The sequence below is a fragment of the Suricata suricatta genome, chromosome 6 (genome assembly GCF_006229205.1).
Source record: "Suricata suricatta isolate VVHF042 chromosome 6, meerkat_22Aug2017_6uvM2_HiC, whole genome shotgun sequence".
Lineage (NCBI taxonomy): Eukaryota > Metazoa > Chordata > Mammalia > Carnivora > Herpestidae > Suricata > Suricata suricatta.
Window position 1 is genome coordinate 129,264,007 of NC_043705.1, and position 18,951 is coordinate 129,282,957.

Sequence of the window (18,951 nt, forward strand, 5' to 3'; positions counted from 1 at the left end):
AATAAGGATTATAAATTTCAATGGATTTTTGGAATTATTACACAAGTCTGAAACATCAAAAGAGAAACGAGTGTTATGGCATGTTTAAAATCATTTTGTATTATTACTCACAAAACTAAATTTAAAAATAATGTTTCATAAAAATATTAAAATAAATGACAGTTGTGGCTTAGGAAAAGATATGCCATAACTGAATGTTACTCTAGGACTTGTCTTTTCTGTTTTACTTTTTTTTTTTAATATGGAACATTAAATATAACTTGAGGATTATGCTTCCTAAGTCGAGCACTATAAAGCATTTGTAAGCCACTAGGATTGTGAAGTGGCGGGAACCAATGTGGGGGACAGCCATCTTAAATCTTGCCTGATAATCTCGCAGATAATGTGGTGTATGCCAACTATGTCAACCTGATTGATAAACCTGGTGGTAAGCTTTAGAATGATTCCCAACACAATGCCTTTAATCAGTTTGCAGCATGGTTGGTGTTTTGTACATCTACTAAGACTTATTTGGTATAAATGTGTGAAAACTCCTTTCCCAAAATTTTCTGGTTTTTAAACACCTCTTGTCAAAATATATGCATTTTTTAACATTTATTTTTGAGGGAGAGAGACACAGAGCACGAGTGGAGTAGGGTCAAAGAGAGAGGGAGACACAGAATCTGAAGCAGGCTCCAGTCAGCACAGAGCCCAACACAGGGCTCGAACCCACAAACTGAGATTATAAACTGAGCCGAAGTTGGCTGTTTAACCAACTGAGCCACCCAGGCACCCCAGAATGTACACATTTTTTAATGATACATGTGATTAACAAACTGAAGCTACATGGGTACCATACATGAAGTTACTGACATCATCATAAATTAATAATCTACTATTTTTAAATTTTTAATGTTTACTTATTTTTGAGAGAGAGAGAGGGCAGGGGGAGAGGGAGAGAGAGAAGAAAACACAGAATCTAAAGCAGGTTCCAGGCTCCAAGCTGTCAGCACCGAGACCGACTCAGGGCTTAAAGTCACGAACCGTGAGATCCTGACCTGAGCCAAAGCTGGAGGCTTCACTGACTAAGCCATCCAGGTGTCCTGATAACCTACTCTTTTAATGAAACTAATGTTGTCTCCAATTTCATCACTAAGAAAAAGACTTTGCTTCTGGGATTTTTTTGGGGGGGGGCATGGTAATCCCTTAAAAGAATTTGCAACTACTAAAATCAGTTGGTATTGTAACCACCTATAATGCCTACTATTTTGTAGAAAACATGCTTCACATTCAGTTGAATATGGCAATAGTGATTTAATAACACAAGTATTCAGAAGACCGATATTTGAATACGGGACAAAGTGGCCGCTCCTACCTTTGGAAGACGAGGGAGGTGGAGATGTGTGTGTGTGTGTGTGTGTGATAAATCAATGAAACAGTCTTCATTTTACATCAGTACTATGTACTTTTATGAAATTATTATATGTTACTGTGTGTGTGTTTGCATTACGCCATTTTCTTCTACAAAACAATAATACTGCCATGTATTTTTCTTTGCTTTCTATGTTCAGATTTTCCTTGGATCGCCATACTGACCTTGACAGGATCTTTAACATACATTCTGGAAATGGATCCCTTTATACTTCAAAGCCACTTGACCGTGAACTATCTCAATGGCACAATCTTACTGTTATAGCTGCTGAAATCAGTAAGATGACTTTTATGTATATAATATTTAACATACAGTTTTAGGTTTTATTTCATTTTAAAAATAATTCCTTCTGGGGCACCTGGGTGACTCAGTTGGTTAAATGTCCGACTTTGGCTCAGGTCATTATCTCGTGGTTTGGGATTTCAAGCCCCATGTCAGGCTTTGTGCTGACAGCTCAGAGCCTGGAGCCTGCTTCAGATTCTGTGTGTGTCTCTCTCTGCCCCTCCTCCATTCTGTCTCTGTCTCTGTCTTGCTGTTTCTCTCTCAAAAATAAACATTAAAAAATAATTCCTTCTCATTATATATGTGAATTACAATTTTAGTGAGTTTTTAAAAGGCTTCTCAATACCTTTAATTCTTTTCAATGATTTCCATTTATACTGAGGCATTGCTACAGGTATCCCAAACAACATTTAATATTAACAAAAGAAATTATTTAGAATTGGGACCAAAGATATCCTCTTTGGGGAAAACTAAATGCATTACATTTATTGCATTGACACTATAAATTAAAATTGATGGTAAATATTGGGTACATACCATTTTTCAAAATTTTTTAATGTTTATTTAATTTTGAGAGAGACAGAGAGAGAGAAAGACAGTGAGGGAGGGGCAGACAGAGAGGGAGGCACAGAATCTAACGCAGGCTCCAGGCCCTGAGCCATCAGCTCAGAGCCCAATGCAGGGTTTGAACCCACAAACTGTGAGATCATGACCTGAGCCAGTCAGGCATTAAGCACTCCGTGCCAGATATTATTTAAGAATTTTATATTAATAGTCTCCTGCTTATATTTTTACTGACCTTATTTACAGGAGAAAGAATTAAGGCTCCAGGGGTTTTGATACCTTGCTCAAAGTCACAATACCAGAAGTAGTAAAGATTTCAAACTAGTTCTGTTTCTAGATCCAATATTTAATTATCTATAAAATGTACAAAATTTTATCTGAATAATAACAGGCAGAGAAGGACTCAAAATTGTATCTGTCTCTAATTGCTAAGGTTCTTGTGCTTGCAGATGACCTGCTACGTAATTTTTGGAGCCCATCATAAAAGTGTCAGACCTCTTGATAAAAAGTCATTAAGATGTTTAACATGACAGCAACAGAGCCTTAAAATAAGTGTGGGGTCCTTCTTGGAGGAAGGCTCTGTACAATTACATATGCCTATGAAGCCAGCTTTGTCCACTCATGCAGACTTGTTCATGGTTTCTAATTCCCGTAATGTGATTTACATGGATAGACCAACTCTTGAACTGTTTTAAAAGGAAGCAGTAATTAGTGACTGAATCATGGTGAAAAACTAAGCCTATAAATTCCAAAACTGAAATACTAAACTGAATCCACAAATACATATTAAAGTCAAGTTATCTGAAGCCACCATCTGGGATTTGTAAGGCAGATCTTTGGGGCCAAATTGGCAAAGTTTCAGAAGGATGGAGCTAGGCTGGACAGATCATTAACAATAAATTCAATCAAGATAAAATAGTAGACTTAGCTTTGTACTTAAATCTCACTCTGAACTACAGATTAACTCCACCATCCAAATGACCCAGTTTTTCCAGTATTGAGATATAAATGGCTTGCTGTTTAAGGCTAACTGAAGATTTTTTCTTCTTTGAGTTTTTCTATTCAGGAAAGCTTTTATATATATATATATATATTTAATGTTTTATTTATTATTGAGACAGAGAGAAACAGAGCATGAGCAGGGGAGGATCAGAGAGAGAGGGAGACACAGAATCTGAAGACAGGCTCCAGGTTCTGAACTGTCAGCACAGAGCCTGATGCAGGGCTTGAACCCGTGAACCATGAGATCGTGACCTGAGCTGAAGTCGGCCACTTAACTGACTGAGCCACCCAGGTGCCCCAGAAAGCTTATATTTCTATTATCTATTTCCGTTGTGCTGTGTGCCTGACAGGATCCAATCTGATCATTCCAGAATCATGTTTGTGCTCGCTTGATTCAAGATCCAATTTTAAGCCTAACGAGTTTAGGAATTGCATTTTCCATTTCAGATACTTTGAGAAATTTAACTTCTAAAGCTAGTTGAAATAATTACGATTCTGTAAAAAGCAAAGCCAATTATGTTCTTCTTTTTAAGAACTAAACCTATTTTTTGCCCTTAAGTGAAATCAATTTATGGGGTTGCTGCTGGGAATGCCTACCTGCCCAGCCACAAGCAGTCAGGGGCCCATTATGCTGTTCTGGGTATTAGAGGGATAAGGGAGAGGGAGAGACAGCATATATAGGAAATTGTTTTTCCTGGATTTTAAGTGCTGGGTTTGTGGTAAGTGTGCGTTACACCAAGCCCTAAGCAGAACAGAATGATGTTTAAATGGACTTCTTACCAAGGCGTTTTCAGGCCCTGCCTCTAACAGTTTAGTTCTACATTCCACAGCAGTGTAGCACATCATAAGGCAAGTGCTGCTCCAGGTAATTATTTAGTGCGCTATACCGTGAAAAAACTTCTCTTTTTCCTCTTCAAAAAATATTTTAAATGCCATTTGGAGAATAAAAACCCTAAAATTAAGGTCACACTTGGACTGTAAAAATTTATTGTAGAAACTAATGATTCCTCTGCCCATATCTGAAAATTTGACTATAATCATTGCAATACATTCTGAGAACAGGAGAGCAGAGAACATGACCAAAGAACTCCATTGTCTATACCTCGTTCCTTGACAGTGGATCTTCTTGCCCTAAGCAGGTAGAAAAGGTACATCTTTCTAAAGCCTCAGATTTCTAGATAATGATTTAAGCTTTCCTTTTCTTGGATAATGAAAAAGCCTGTTGAATACATAGGAATGATCGCACATTTTAAGATCCTTTGTTGCTGAGACATTCTTGCTTTGGTGGAGTGTGCCCGGATGGCTCAGAGAGACTCAGGTGGTAAACAAACCATTCTGTATGATGACTCTTGGAATGCATTATGTTTTTATTTGTACATAAGCTGCAACATCTATCTATATAAAGGTTAGTGTAAGCACTGTTGCTTGAATAGGTGACCCTAGGCCTGATGCTTTTTATAAGCACATTTATCCCTGTGGATTTAGCTTTTGATTTGAAGAGACTTGAATTATTTGTAAAGAAGCTGGAGAATCTTCATATTGTGTCAGGCAAAGGACTAACAATGCAGTTTTTTAGATCTGAAACTTTTCTGTCTCTCTTGGCTTCTTCAGCATAGTTAGAAAGTGAATTGCTACCAGCAAGAGTTATTTTTATGTCTTGACTCTATATTGAAAGAAAATATTTTGCTTGTGTTCACAATTTAAATAGATGAAAAAGCACATACTAGAAAATGTGGAAGCATCATACCTTCCCACTCCTCCCTGTAGCAACAAATAATTCTAGCTAGGTTGAGGATTCTTTGTAGGTGAACACTTCATAGGTGAAATCTGAAATCTGTCTATTTGCAAATCGTTTAGGAATAGGAGAGGTAGGAAGAGAGTGGACTAGACTGTTCCTTTTTTTCCTCCTCTCTCCACGTCTCCTCACGTGTAGTCCTCTACAGGCCTGTATGAACTGTAGGAAAAGCAGTTAATACATGTTTATTGTGTGACTGCTTCGTGTGAAGTAAGATAGTATAAGATTTTAAGTAATGTAAGAAAATGAAAAAGGTATCGTGGTGATAATAAGGATGATCTTAAAAACTAGTAGTCACCATGTTTTGAGCACTTAACCTATGAAGTAACACTTTGATAGTAGTTTTTGATAGTTTTCATGCATTAACTCACTTCATTATTCAAGCAACTCCATAGATTAAAAGTTCTATTTTGATTTATACTGAGTAAATTGAGGCATTAGAGAGAGGGAGTAAATTAGCCAGAGTCACACAATGAATCAGTGGTGAATCTGGGAATCTACTCCGGGGTCTGAACTCTATAACCATCGGACACAATAAGAAGTGAACAAGAGGCAACAATAAATATGAGATCAGAACCTGAGAATGGACTACATATGGGTTAAAAGACTAAGACTGGAAAAGAGTGTTCAAGAGAGGATGCCTTTTAAAGTTCCTTTGAGAAAAGGAAGGCAGATAAATAAGGCAGATAAATCCACGTCACATGGATTTAGAACTGCCTTCCTTCATATGACTTCAACCTTGTAAATGTCCCTGCTGAGTAATCAGTTCTTAAGCATTATTTTTAAGTGTGCTGATTTCATTATTTTAGTAACATTATAATTACATGGAGAGAAAAGAGAAGTAAATTCTTTTGAATAGTAATATACACCCTATCTAGAAATGACGATAATTGTTCTCTCGTATTTGAAAATCATTTAGATAAAATTAGAAAGTTAGATAAGTTTCACAAAGGCAAATACTACTACCCATAAACCCTATTAGTAGAGGCCATTTAATAACATTGCTATTGTCCCTCACCCCATCTGTTATTTTGTTTTGCTTTGTTTTTATTTTTTATTATTTATTTATTACTTTTATTTTTTAAATTGACATCCAAGTTAGTTAACATATAGTGGTAATAATGATTTCAGGAATAGAATTTAGTGATGAATCACTTACATGTAACACCCAGTACTCGTCCCAACAAGTGCCCTCTTTAATGCCCATCACCCATTTAGCCCATCCCCCTACCCAACACCCTACCAGCAGCCTTCTGTTTGTTCTCTGTATTTAAGAGTCTCTTATGGTTTGTCTCCCTCTCTGTTTTTATATTATTTTGCTTTTCTTCCCTTATTTCAACTGATTTGTACCTTAAATTCCACATATGAATGAAGTCATATATTTGTCTTCCTCTGACTGACTTATTTTGCTTATCATAATTCATTCTAGTTCCACCCAAGTTGTTACAAATGGTAAGATTTCATTCTTTTTGACAGCTAAGTAATATTCCATTGTATACATATACCACTTCTTCTTTATACATTCATCAGTCAATTGACATGTGGGATCTTTCCATACTTTGGATATTGTTGATATTGCTACTATAAACATTGGGCTCCATGTACCCCTTTGAAACAACATTCTTGTATCCTTTGGATAAATACCTACTGGTGCAGTTGCTGGGTTCTAGGATAGTTCTATTTTTAATCTTTTGAGGAACCTCCATATTGTATTCCAGAGTGACTGAATCATTTTGCATTCACACCACCAGTGCAAAAGGGGTCCTCTTTTTCCACATCATTGCCAACATCTTTTGTTGCCTGAGTTGTTAATTTTAGCCATATCGACAGGTGTGAGGTGGTATCTCAGTGGTTTTGATTTGTATTTCTCTGATGATGAGTGATGTTCCGTATTTTTTTTATGTGTCTATTAGCTATCTGGATGTCTTCTTTGAAAAAGTGTCTAGTCTTTTGCCCATTTCTTCACTGGGTTGTTTGGGGGATTTTGAGTTTTATAAGTTCTTTACAGATTTGGGACACTAACCCTCTATCTGATATGTCATTTGCAAATATCTCCTCCCATTCTGTCAGTTGCCTTTTAGTTTTGCTCATTGTTCCCTTTGCTGTGCATAAGCTTATTATCTTGATGAGGTCCCAATAGTTCATTTTTGCTTTTGTCTCCTTTGCTTTGAAGAAATATCTAATGAGAAGTGCCTGCAGCCAAGGTAAAAGAGGTCGTTACCTGTTTTCTCTTCTAGGATGTTAATAACTTTCTGTCTTATGTTTAGGTCTTTCATCCATTTTGAATTTGTTTCTGTGTATGGTATAAGTAACTGGCCCAGGTTCATTCTTTTACATGTCACTGTCCAGTTTTCCTAACAGCAGTTGTTGAAGAGACAGTTGTTTTTCTGTTGGACATTCTTTACTACTTTGTCAAATAATAGTTGGCCATCTATTTGTGGGTCCATTTCTGGGTTCTTTATTATGTTCCACTGATCTATATGTCTGTTTTTATGCCAGTACCATATTGTCTTGATGAATACAGCTTTGTAGGACAGCTTGGAGTCCAGAATTGTGATGCCTCCAACTTTGGTTTGCATATTCAGCATTATTTTAGCTATTCAGGGTCTTTTCTGTTGCCATAGAAATTTTAAGGTTGTTTTTTCTAGATGTGTAGAGAAGGCTGGTGTTATTTTGATAGGGATTGCACTGACTATGTAGATTGCTTTGGGTAGTATTGACATTTTGACAATATTTGTTCTTTCAATCCATGAGCATGGAATTTTATTTCTATTTTTGTGTGTGTCTTTAATTTCTTTATGAACTTTCTATGATTTTCAGTGTATGGTTTTACCTCTTTGATTAGGTTTACTCTTAGGTATTTTATGGTTTTTGGTGTAATTGTAGATGGGATCGATTCCTTAATTTCTCTTTTTGCTGCTTCATTATTGGTGTACAGAAATTCAACTGATTTTTATATATTAATTTTATATCCTGTGGCTTTGCTGAATTCATGGATCACTTCTAGCAGGTCTTTTTTGGTGGATTCTTTTGAGTTCTTCTCATAGAGTATCATGTCATCTGCAAAGACTGAAAATTTTACTTCATCCTTGCCAATTTGGATGCTTTAAAATCTTTTTTTAATATTTATTTATTTTTTGAGAGAGGAAGAGAGGCAGAGTGTGAGCGAGGAAAGGGCAGAGAAAGACTGAGACACAGAATCCAAACCAGGATCCCAGCTCTGAGCTGTCTAAACTCACAGCCTGCAAGATCATGACCTGAGCCAAAGTTGGAATTTAACTGACTGAGCCACCCAGGTGCCACCAGGATGCCTTTTATCTCTTGTATAATCTAATTGCTGAGGCTAGGACTTCCAACATTATATTGAATAACAGTGGTGAGGGGGAACATCCTTGTCATGTTCCTGAACTTAGGGAGAAACCTCTCAGTTTTTCTGTATTGAGGATGATATTAGCAGTAGGTCCTTTGTACATGGCTTTTGTGATATTGAGGTATGATCTTTCTATCTGTACTTTCTCAAGTGTTTTTATCAAGAAAGGATGCTGTATTTTGTCAAATGCTTTCTCTGCATCTAAGAGAAGATCATGTGGTTCTTATCCTTTCTTTTATTAATGTGATGTATGACATTGATAGATTTGCAGATATTGAACCAGCCCTTCTTCCTAGGAATGAATCCCACTTGATTGTGGTGAATAATTCTTTTAATGCATTGTTAGATCTGGTTTGTTAGTATCTTGCTTTATTTGCATCCATGTTCATAAGGGAAATTGGTCTGTAGTCCTCCTTTTTAGTGGGGGTCTTTGTTTTGAAGTCAGGGTAATGCTAGCTTCATTAAAAGAGTTTGGAAGTTTTCCTTCCATTTCTATTTTTTGAAATAGTTTCAAAAGAATAGGTGTTAACCCTTCTTTAAATGTTTGGTAGAATTCTCCTGGAAAGCCATTCAGCCCTAGACACTTGTTTGTGGGGAGATTTTTGATTATTAATTGGATTCCTTTACTGGTTATGGGTCTGTTAAAATTTTTATTTCTTCTTGTTTCAGTTTTGGTAGTTTGTATGTTTCTAGGAATTTGCCCATTTTTTCCAGATTGCCCAATTTGTTGGCATATAATTGCTCATAATATTCTTTTTATTGTTTGTATTCTGCAATATTGGTTGTAATCTCTCCTCTTTCGTTTGTGATTGTATTGATTTGGGTCATTAGTTTACTGGGTTGGATGCCGGGGCATGCACCCAATGCAGGAGAGGTGGAACTGGCTCCCCCCAGCTTCCTAGTCTCTCGCCCAGGAACTCCACGCTCTCATTGACTTTCAAGAACCTTTTCTTTTGGTCTCAGACCTCTGTCCACTCCCTGCCTCCACCCTGTCCGTGTCAAAGCATCAGCCTTCCAGGTGGCATCTCCCTTCAGAGTATTGTCTCAGGTAGGGCTGTGTTTCAAAACTCCTCTCTGCAGAAACCCCTCTGGCTTGGGCCCATGCCAACTCTCTGGGAAAGGGTCTCACTGAGCAATGGCCGGGTGCCAACTTGCGCCAGAAAATGTTCCCGTAATCACGCTGCGGCAGAAGTTCAGAGATGATGGCAAATCACAACACAGAGCTAGTGCCAGGTATCACTGCTCTGTAGTGTCTTTGTCCCAATAACAGTAAGTGTGGCTGCTCTCCAGGGTCCGCTGGGACCTTTGACTGTGGGGAGGCCTATGGCCTCTACCAAATGCCCTCCAGGAGGACTGCTTCTCCTCTGTGGCACAGGGACCCCTCACACCCTGAGGCCTGCTCCTAGGGATTCGCCCTACTACCTCACCAGAGCATCACCAGGCACTGAGCTCCAGATTTTCAGACTCTGTGCTCCACTGTTTATATAATCCTAATGGTGTTGAAACTCTTTCCTTTCTCCCCATCAGTGGTTATTGGGAGCAGAATTCTTGTTCAGTCCCCTGTGTGTTTTCACTCTTAGTCTTTCTCTCCAGCTCCTTTTTGGGGGAGTGCTTTTTTTTCATGAAAGCACTGCAGCTTCTCTCTCCCCAGTTCACTGCTCCACACTGTATAACTGCCAAGTTCTGTGACTCAAGTTATGCAGATTGTTGTGTTAATCCTCAGATCAATTTCCTAGATGTGTAAAATGGTTTAGTGCTGATCTGGGTGTGTTCCAGGGACAAGACAAGCTGAGAGCCTTCATGTTCCTCCAGTATCTTTCTTGGACCCCTGTTTTTCTTTGTCTTTAGCTAATTACTTCCTTTGTTCTTTTATATTGAACTTGTGTTTGACTTTGCTAAAGTTTACATAGAATATCCAAAGACTAAGATCTTGATATCACAAAGACTGATGAATAGAACTTGAATTTAAGATGTTAAAACACTCTTAGATATCAGTACGCATTCCTAGAAAAGCCCATGGTGAAGTTAATGTAATTATGATTAATACAGGTTGTTACCTCCAGGCTAGGTTGTTACCTCATGTCTATAATTAGACATTAATTTTTGTAATGTTTATTAATTTATATTTAGAGACTGAGAGAGCGAGCTGGAGAGGTGCAGAAAGAGAGGGAGACACAGACTCCGAAGCAGGCTCCAGGCTCTGAGCAGCCAGCACAGAGCCTGATGCAGGGCTTGAGCCCACACTCTGAAATAATGACCTGAGCCCAAGTCCAATGTTTAACCTACTGAGCCACCCAAGCGCCCCAATAGACATTAATATTTTAAAATTCCATTTATAAATCTAAACATTTTAATGCATATTTTATGTAAAAACTTTGATTATCTTGATTTTTAGCGTTTGTAAGAAAAAATAAAACTAAACATTATTATTCTATGTGTTAATATCAAACTAACTTTATTTTACAAAATTGAGCCTCAACTGTTGAAATAGCACTGGTAACAATTAAGCAAATATTCACATGCTTATATTTTACTGTAAATTTCCATCCAACTTGTAAAATTAGTAGCTATCTATTAAAATTTCCAAAAGAGGAATTTAGAGTAGCTATTGGAATACATTTTAGTGATTAAAGTAGTCAGGAGGGTTTATTGTAATATAAAAACTACTACTTATAAGCTTATGATTATGGGCTAGTTAATAATTTATTTAAAATTATTTCTTCAACCAAAAACTTACTGAAGCATAATATAATACTGTATGACAAAGATTTAATAACTATTTGTTCTTATTTTACATATTTTGGACAGTAAGGACACAAATACAATATGAACTCATTTACACTGGATTTTGCTTTTTGAAAAGATTTTCCAAAATAATAGTAGTACTCTTGAGGCCAATAATAACTGAATTTATGACTACTTGATTAGGCTCCACAGTAATTTTCTTTATTGCATTTGCTCATTATGTTAGTAGAATGAACGTGATGCTTATTTTTATGTGAGCACTTAATATCCACAAGATGCTTGTATAAATTAAATCTGGTGCACAAATGTGTCTTCCTAAACAAATTTTTCCTTTCTCTTTTCTAGACAATCCCAAAGAGATGACTCGCGTGGCTGTTTTTGTGAGAATTTTGGATGTTAATGACAATGCCCCACAATTTGCTGTGTTCTATGACACTTTTGTATGTGAAAATGCCAGACCAGGGCAGGTGAGCAACCATAGTACTTACAAGCTTTGGAAGATATCAATGGCTTGTTAAGTACTTTCTTTTCCTAATCTTAAGAAGAATGAGTAAACAGAGGTAAAAACACTAATATAAGTCCCAGTAATGTGTGTATATATAGTTATTTTATATGTTATATAATGTATAATATATAATATGTATACATATATATATGTATATATGTGTGTGTGTATATATATATATATATATATATATATATATATATATATATTGTTTTTAAATCTGATGTAGGGGTGTCAGTGTGCCTGGATGTTTCAGTTAAATGCCTGAATCTTGGTTTCTGCTTAGGTCATGATCTCATGATCATGAGATCAAGCCCCTTATTGGGCTCTGCTTTGGGCATGGATCTGCTCCAGATTCTCTCCCTCTGCTGTTCCTTCTTCCTGCTTACACTTGATCATTCTCTCTCTCTCTGTCTCTCTATCTCTAAAAAAAAAAAAGAGGCTGACTTTTTTTAGAGTTTAAAAATGGTCTGCATGACAAGATAGTGAATTTTATATTTCTTTTGTACAGTTGTAATGAAAATATAAGATTTTATTCTTGCCATAAAAGGTGTAAGAAGAAATAACTTTCACTTTTAAACTTTCAGACAGGAAAAAACCCACACTTGTGCTCTTTCTTTCGATGAATACTGTAACTGCTAGAGAAATGGGAGATGGAAGTTAGGAAAAACAGAGACAGATACATGGGACCAGCTAGACAGTGCACCAATATTCCAATGTATGCAAATGATTTCAAAGCAGGCTGTAGGATTCACTCCTTAGATTTATACTTGTATCTCATCATTATAGCAACACTTAGAGTGCTTAATGACTTAGTTTTTATCCTTTAAAACATTCTTTCTACATCAGCATTGTTTATAACTCTTTAAGTCTTTTCCTCAGTGGACTCATTTTGTTGTTTGCAAAACTCCAGTGTATATGGCTGAAAGAAACGCTCTTAATTGGTATGAGTGCTATCTTCACAGAAGGAAGCTGCATGTTATAAATAATAATTGGGAATCAAATGTGTTTTATTAAAGAAAGAAGAGCCATCACAAAACTGTATTGTGTTTTGACATCATTTGACGCTCTTTATAAACATCAATGTCATTGTTACATTTTTATGCAAATTACGTTGTGGAATAACACAAATTCTTCCTTCTGAAGATTCTAGGAGGAATTCAATAGCCTGTCTATTGTTTGAAATGGTAAAATTGCTGCAATTGCATTCATATTTTTTATTTGAAAATGTTATGGAAATGTTTAATTTGGAATATTTAAATGACAAAGCTACTTCCGACCTACTTCTTAATGAAACAGTGTTTGCCCTGAAAATACCATTCCAAATAGTCCTCTGCTTGGCAGGCGCAGCATGACATAAGTTGAAGCCTTTTCTCTAAGAGATAAATTACCCACTTTACAACTGCCGCATGCATTGCTTCCTCTATGGTTATTCTATTTGATTTTCAAGAGATATCTTTTCAGAGCATTTGAATCATTTTAAATACTGATTTTCAAATGCATTCAAAATATACAAAGTAAGAGATGGTGTTTTTTTTTTTCTTTATGCCTTTCTTTAAAAAATATATCTGGTTTAGTAACTTTATATTTTTTGGACTTTAAAAACCAGTTGGCTTATTGAAGGAAAATAGTAAAATTGAAGATGATTTTGATTTAAAAAGTAGCTTATTTTGACCAACTTGATAGGAATAACATGATTAATAATTTTCGTTTAATTGTCTGAATGCACAGTAGTTTCCCATAGTAGTTATTATTTTTATTTTTAATGTTTATTTATTTTTTGGGGGGGGAGAGAGACAGAGAGAATGAACATGAGCAGGGGAGGGGCAGAGCGAGAGAAGAGAATCCCAAGCAGGCTCCACACTTCAGCACAGAGCCATATGTGGGGCTTAAACTTATAAACCATGAGATCATAACTTGAGCAGAAATCAAGTCAAAGACTTAACCAACTGAGCCACCCAGGTGCCCCTATAGTAGTTTTTTTTTTTTTTAACATAAGATCAGTTTGTTAAATATCATTTTGGTCTTATAGGCTGAAAAATTGGTCCTTAAACCAAATCCTTATGTACTCAATGATGGAATTCTAAGTTACAACATCCTAACAGGTAAAACCAAGATGGTTATTTGAAAAAGTCTTTCACTGAACCATCCTTGCAATTCAATTGTTAACTCTGCCTCTTCTCCTTCTGGGATGTATAGGAGCTTGTCAGGACTTCTGGGTGTGTTTTAGTTATTTATAGAGTATTCTAGTCCACCTAATTCTCTGAATTAAGTGCTGATTAAAAGTAGTACTTTGCATAACAGCATAGGAAATGATTCAGTTTATTCGTGCATGGACAAAATGAGAAGACAGAGATAAAGTTAACTACCATCTCCTCCTCCTTTTCAGTCTGTTCCCTGCTCTAAGTGTAGAAGACTTTCCCCCTTGGAAAAGATGGAGCTTACAATTGATGTAGCATTAAGAATTCCCTCTCGTGCCTGAACTAAGCTGCTTGTGTCCTTATCTTTTCCATCACAGAGAGTCCTTAGGAAAGGAGAGAAGACTGGCTGTTTCATTTCTCTTTCATTTACAGTCAATAAAATATATTTTAATAATTTAATTGTTATGGGAAGGAAATAGCATTTCAGCTCACAGATTTCTCAGAGTCTCCCCAGGGAGGAATGCTCCTCATATTTACCCACAGATAGAATCTGAGCTCCCGACCTTCATCAAGCCCAAAATATCCCACTACGGGTCTCCATGGAACAGAGTTTAGTTACTTACTAGCTACCGAAAAGGGTGCTTTTTACCAGAACAAAAGGAAGTTTTGCGTCAATGGAAACGACTACCCTAACCACTGGAAAAGCTAATGATCACTGAAAAAGCCCTCTCATTGAATGGAGATTATTTTAAAATAGCCTAGTAAAAATACAAACCAATTATGCTACAGCTAAGGATATAAAATATAAATGACTTACCAGTGTCTGTTCTTCACATGCTCAAAGTGAATACTAGACATCACCAGTGTTTTTGTTTTTGTTTTCCATAACGTGGCAACCTATTTTATTGGAAATTAGTTAAAATGAATTTGTCTCTAGCAGGAATAAAATAGTGAGTGCTTATGCAAAGAGATAAAGGAGACAGTTTTATCTCCTTGTTGCCAACTTATGATTTATATTTCAACTCAATTCAAATGTATATAGTATATGGTATATATGTGTGTATATGTATATACACATACATATGCATATTTATATGCCCACATGTATATGGTCCATATACCAAAACAAATAAGCAAACATATACCAAAACAAAATACAGTTGATCTTTGAACAATACAGGGATTACTTTCTTTATAACATTTAAAGAAAATATATCAGTGAATCATTAATTTTGAAATCAACAATACTACCACCTTTTATTCAATCAACATATTTTAATTAAGAATTTTTGCATAAGGGGTATATGGATGGCTAAGTGGGTTAAGTGTCCAACTCTTGGTATCAGCCCAGGTCTTGATCTCAAGCGTGATTGATCCCCATGTTGGGCTCTGCACTGACAGTGAGGAGCCTATTTGGGATTCTCTCTCTCCCTCTCTCTGTCCCTGCCCCATTCTCTCTCTCTCTCTCTCTCTCTCTCTCTCTCTCTCTGTCACTCAAAATAAATAAATACTAAAAATTTAAAGAAAATAATAATTTTGTAAGGAGGCCTGGGTGGCTCCGTGGTTTAAGCATCTGACTCTTGATGCCTGCTCAGATCATGATCTCATGGTCATGAAATGGAGCCCGAGTTGGGCTCTGAGCTGAGCATAGGGCCTACTTGGGTTCTCTCTCATCCTCTCTCTGTGCCCATCCCCTGCTCATGCGCACATGTGAGAGCATGAGTGTACACACTCTCTCTCCCAAAATAAAGGAATAAACATTTTTAAAAAAGGAATTTTTGTGTAAACCATTATAATTTCTTATAGGTATATGTAAAAGTGTGGACATTTTGTTGTCTGAAATGTATTATTTTGGTTTATAAAAATAAAATGAAATTATAATTTGTAATCATAGCTGAAAATGTATATTTATTATGAAATATTATAGCTCTACTTTTAAATTGCTATCATTTTGTGTCTGTATGTGTGCTAACCTATTAATCTTAATGATATATATGAACATAAAAATTATATTTAGTCTACTAACTTTCTTGATGTTATTTCATTTATGTCATTTTCCCCTTAAACTTATTCCTATAAATCACTATTTTAAGATATAATATTTTAAAATGTTTGACAAATAAGAGTCAGTCAAGAAATGTTTTTGTAACTGAATTGATACCTCTTAAATTGTATTAATGAATACTTGTATAAACACTTTTCTCTTTAATTCCTTCACAGATATACCATTTTTGGTTTTATATTAGCAATAAATATTTGCTTTCTATTCAATCTTAAGTTACCACTAACGTTTCATTAAGTTGTTATGTTTTATTTTAAAATATATTTTAAAATTATTCAAAGTTTAAATGATCTTTTTGGCTGCTTATTCCTAGACAAAAACCATTTATCTTTCTTTGATCAAATTGTATTTCTTGTATCATTTTGAAGAAAGTGGTTAAGGTTGTAAATAAATAGGGAGTACCAAATATATCACATTTTTAATTTTATAAGGTAATTTAAAAGAAGACTGTTTGAATACAGAAGAGTTAAAATAATTTCTTAATGTTTTATAATTACATGTTATAATATTTTAAACTTGAAATCATTTTTAAATAAAAAGAAACATTAGTAACAAATATTTTTATCAAATATAGACACAATGTTAAAATGAGTCAATTTATTAAAGTATATTCCTTTTAGTTAAGCATAAATTTGACCATGTATATAAACATCAACATACAAATTAGCAACTTCTGAAGCCCTCTTGAAAAATTAAGATATGTAAACATATACTCAAAATGTTATACATATAAGTAAAGGACAAAATGGATATATATGCAAAAGTTACATAGCTATATGTTATATGTATATATTTAATAATATTAATCATATATGTTCAAAACATGATATGATTATAGCATAAGGTGTTACATTTTCCTCATTGTTACCAATTAGCATCTCATATTGTCTCTTATCCTTAAATAAATCAGAGATGATCTTTATAAAATAACCATTTCCCATAGTATGCATATACTGAGTTAAAAATATGTAATTTTATATACAGTGCGGATGAAATGAACCATTACAGCTAAAGTAGACCATAATGTTTGTCTTTCATTTAGAAAGTTGTGTATAATATTACCTATAAACTCTCTACATTCTTTGAATAGTTTTTATTTTACTTTTGATGTGGAGAAAAACCATAATCACAATAGTTTTCTGAATTTTTCGTACATTAGATAAACTCTTCCAGATCAGTGTTTAAAGATGTGTGAAATAACTTACTCATTTCAAATGGTAAATTAATAAGGCTCCAAAGACTATAGTATTGCCATTTTTTATTTTGAAGAAATGAATTATATATAGGAGAAATTGAGGAAGAGGGAGAGACAGAGACTGAGAAGCAGAAAGGGAGGGAGAGAGATGAGAACTTTATTAAAATCAGTAATAACAAAAAAAGAATAAGTCAAAGATACATCCACAAGGAGAAACACCAACTGCCTTTAAATTTAGACAATATTGGATGTTAAAAATTATATCTTTTAAAGCAGATTATACACATAGAATTCGACAAATATGCATTTTTCTCTTTTCTGCAGCTAATACAGACTATAAGTGCAGTGGACAAAGATGACCCTTTAGGTGGACAGAAATTTTTCTTCAGTTTAGCTGCTGTCAATCCCAACTTTACAGTACAGGATAATGAAGGTAAGTTTTAGAACACGATCATTATGATTTAGCGTGGCATTAACAACAACTTTTCTGCAAAGTAACAATTACCATATGTATGATGTATTAATTTATTGTTCTGTGTTACAGAATGTTGTTTTCATCAGATATTCAATGAGATTAATTTCTTTACACTATTCATTTTCTCAAATTTCAAAAAGTAGCAAATTACATGAAAGAAATCTCTATATGAGAACTAATGATAAGATTGGATCTTGAAAACATTGAAAGGCTGGAAATAATCAGACACATGGGGTAGAGAAATAAATGACTTAGCTAGACCCTTGTGCAAATTTCAATGAGATTTAGCAGCAACAGATTCACCAATGCCAAGAAGGTATGGAATATGGGTCAGAAGAAAGAGAAGTCACCATATTGGCCTGTGAGGAACTTCAAGTCCAAAAGCAGCTGCAAGGGCAAGATATACTATTCTTCTGTGTAATATGTAAATGTCTCTGTGATCAAAAATACTGAAATTACATTTATTCCATTCCCAAAAGGGGCAAAAACAGATTTTATAGGAAAAATATGAAAATGGTTACTATTTTTAAAAAGTTGAACAGCTTTATTCTTTGAAAAATATATATGGTAATTATCCTAGTCTAAACAAAAGTGTGTAGTTAAAGCTTCCCCCTTCCAACAAATTTATGTTAAATTAACTATATCAGCTGATCTTTTTTAAAAAGGCATACATGTTTTAGAGTAAGCATCAATATAGTTATTCTTAAAATAAATTTAATAACTACCTTGGCATACTTATAATACCTTCATAACAATGTAAGTACACTGGCAGTCAGATTGCTATACCACCTCTAGGTGGCTTCAGAATATCAGAAAGAAGTTGAAGATAATGGATAGTTTTACATTAACCCAATTTTTATTTGAGGTATTGGATATCGTAGAAAGTTCACAAATCAGTTGAAGACAGAACATCCACTGGTAACATTTGTTTGCTAAATTGGAGTTTCTGAAATGTCTGTTTTCTATCCTTCTGAACATCTAAAATAATTGTGATGGGAAAAATCAGCATAGGGTTGGCAGATAAGACATACAATGTTCAGTTTCGTCTGCATAATAGTAAAACAACACCTATCATTTTATTTGCTGAATCTGTCTTCCTATATATATAACTTGGAGTGGACATCCCTATTACTGAATTGACAACATTATTCATCTTTCTAAGTGTATTTTAATTTGTGTTCCTGTTAAACCAAGCCCTGGCTCCCAACAAACCATCTCTCAATTTTGAAAAGTAATGGAGACTGGAAATAATGTTATCTTAACATAACATTTCATAGTTACTAGGTAAGCACCTTTAGGCTAATCTTCATTAAGTTTTAGTGAGTAGTGGCATCTTCCTATATTTGGGAGAGTTCTTGATCTTATTTGAGTTACTCAGAACAAGAGTTGAAGCCATATAAATAT

The 18,951-nt window shown here is 35.0% G+C and overlaps 1 protein-coding gene across 2 annotated transcripts in view; it reads left to right on the forward strand.

The window, feature by feature from the left end:
• LOC115293259 (cadherin-10) overlaps positions 1–18,951 on the forward strand; it is a 177,636-nt gene that overhangs the window by 152,116 nt on the left and 6,569 nt on the right. For both annotated transcript variants that reach the window (XM_029941056.1, XM_029941057.1), the window contains exons 8-10: positions 1,551–1,687; positions 11,515–11,636; positions 17,397–17,505. In XM_029941056.1, the coding sequence (XP_029796916.1) occupies positions 1,551–1,687; positions 11,515–11,636; positions 17,397–17,505 (368 nt within the window). The remainder of the gene's footprint in view (positions 1–1,550; positions 1,688–11,514; positions 11,637–17,396; positions 17,506–18,951) is intronic.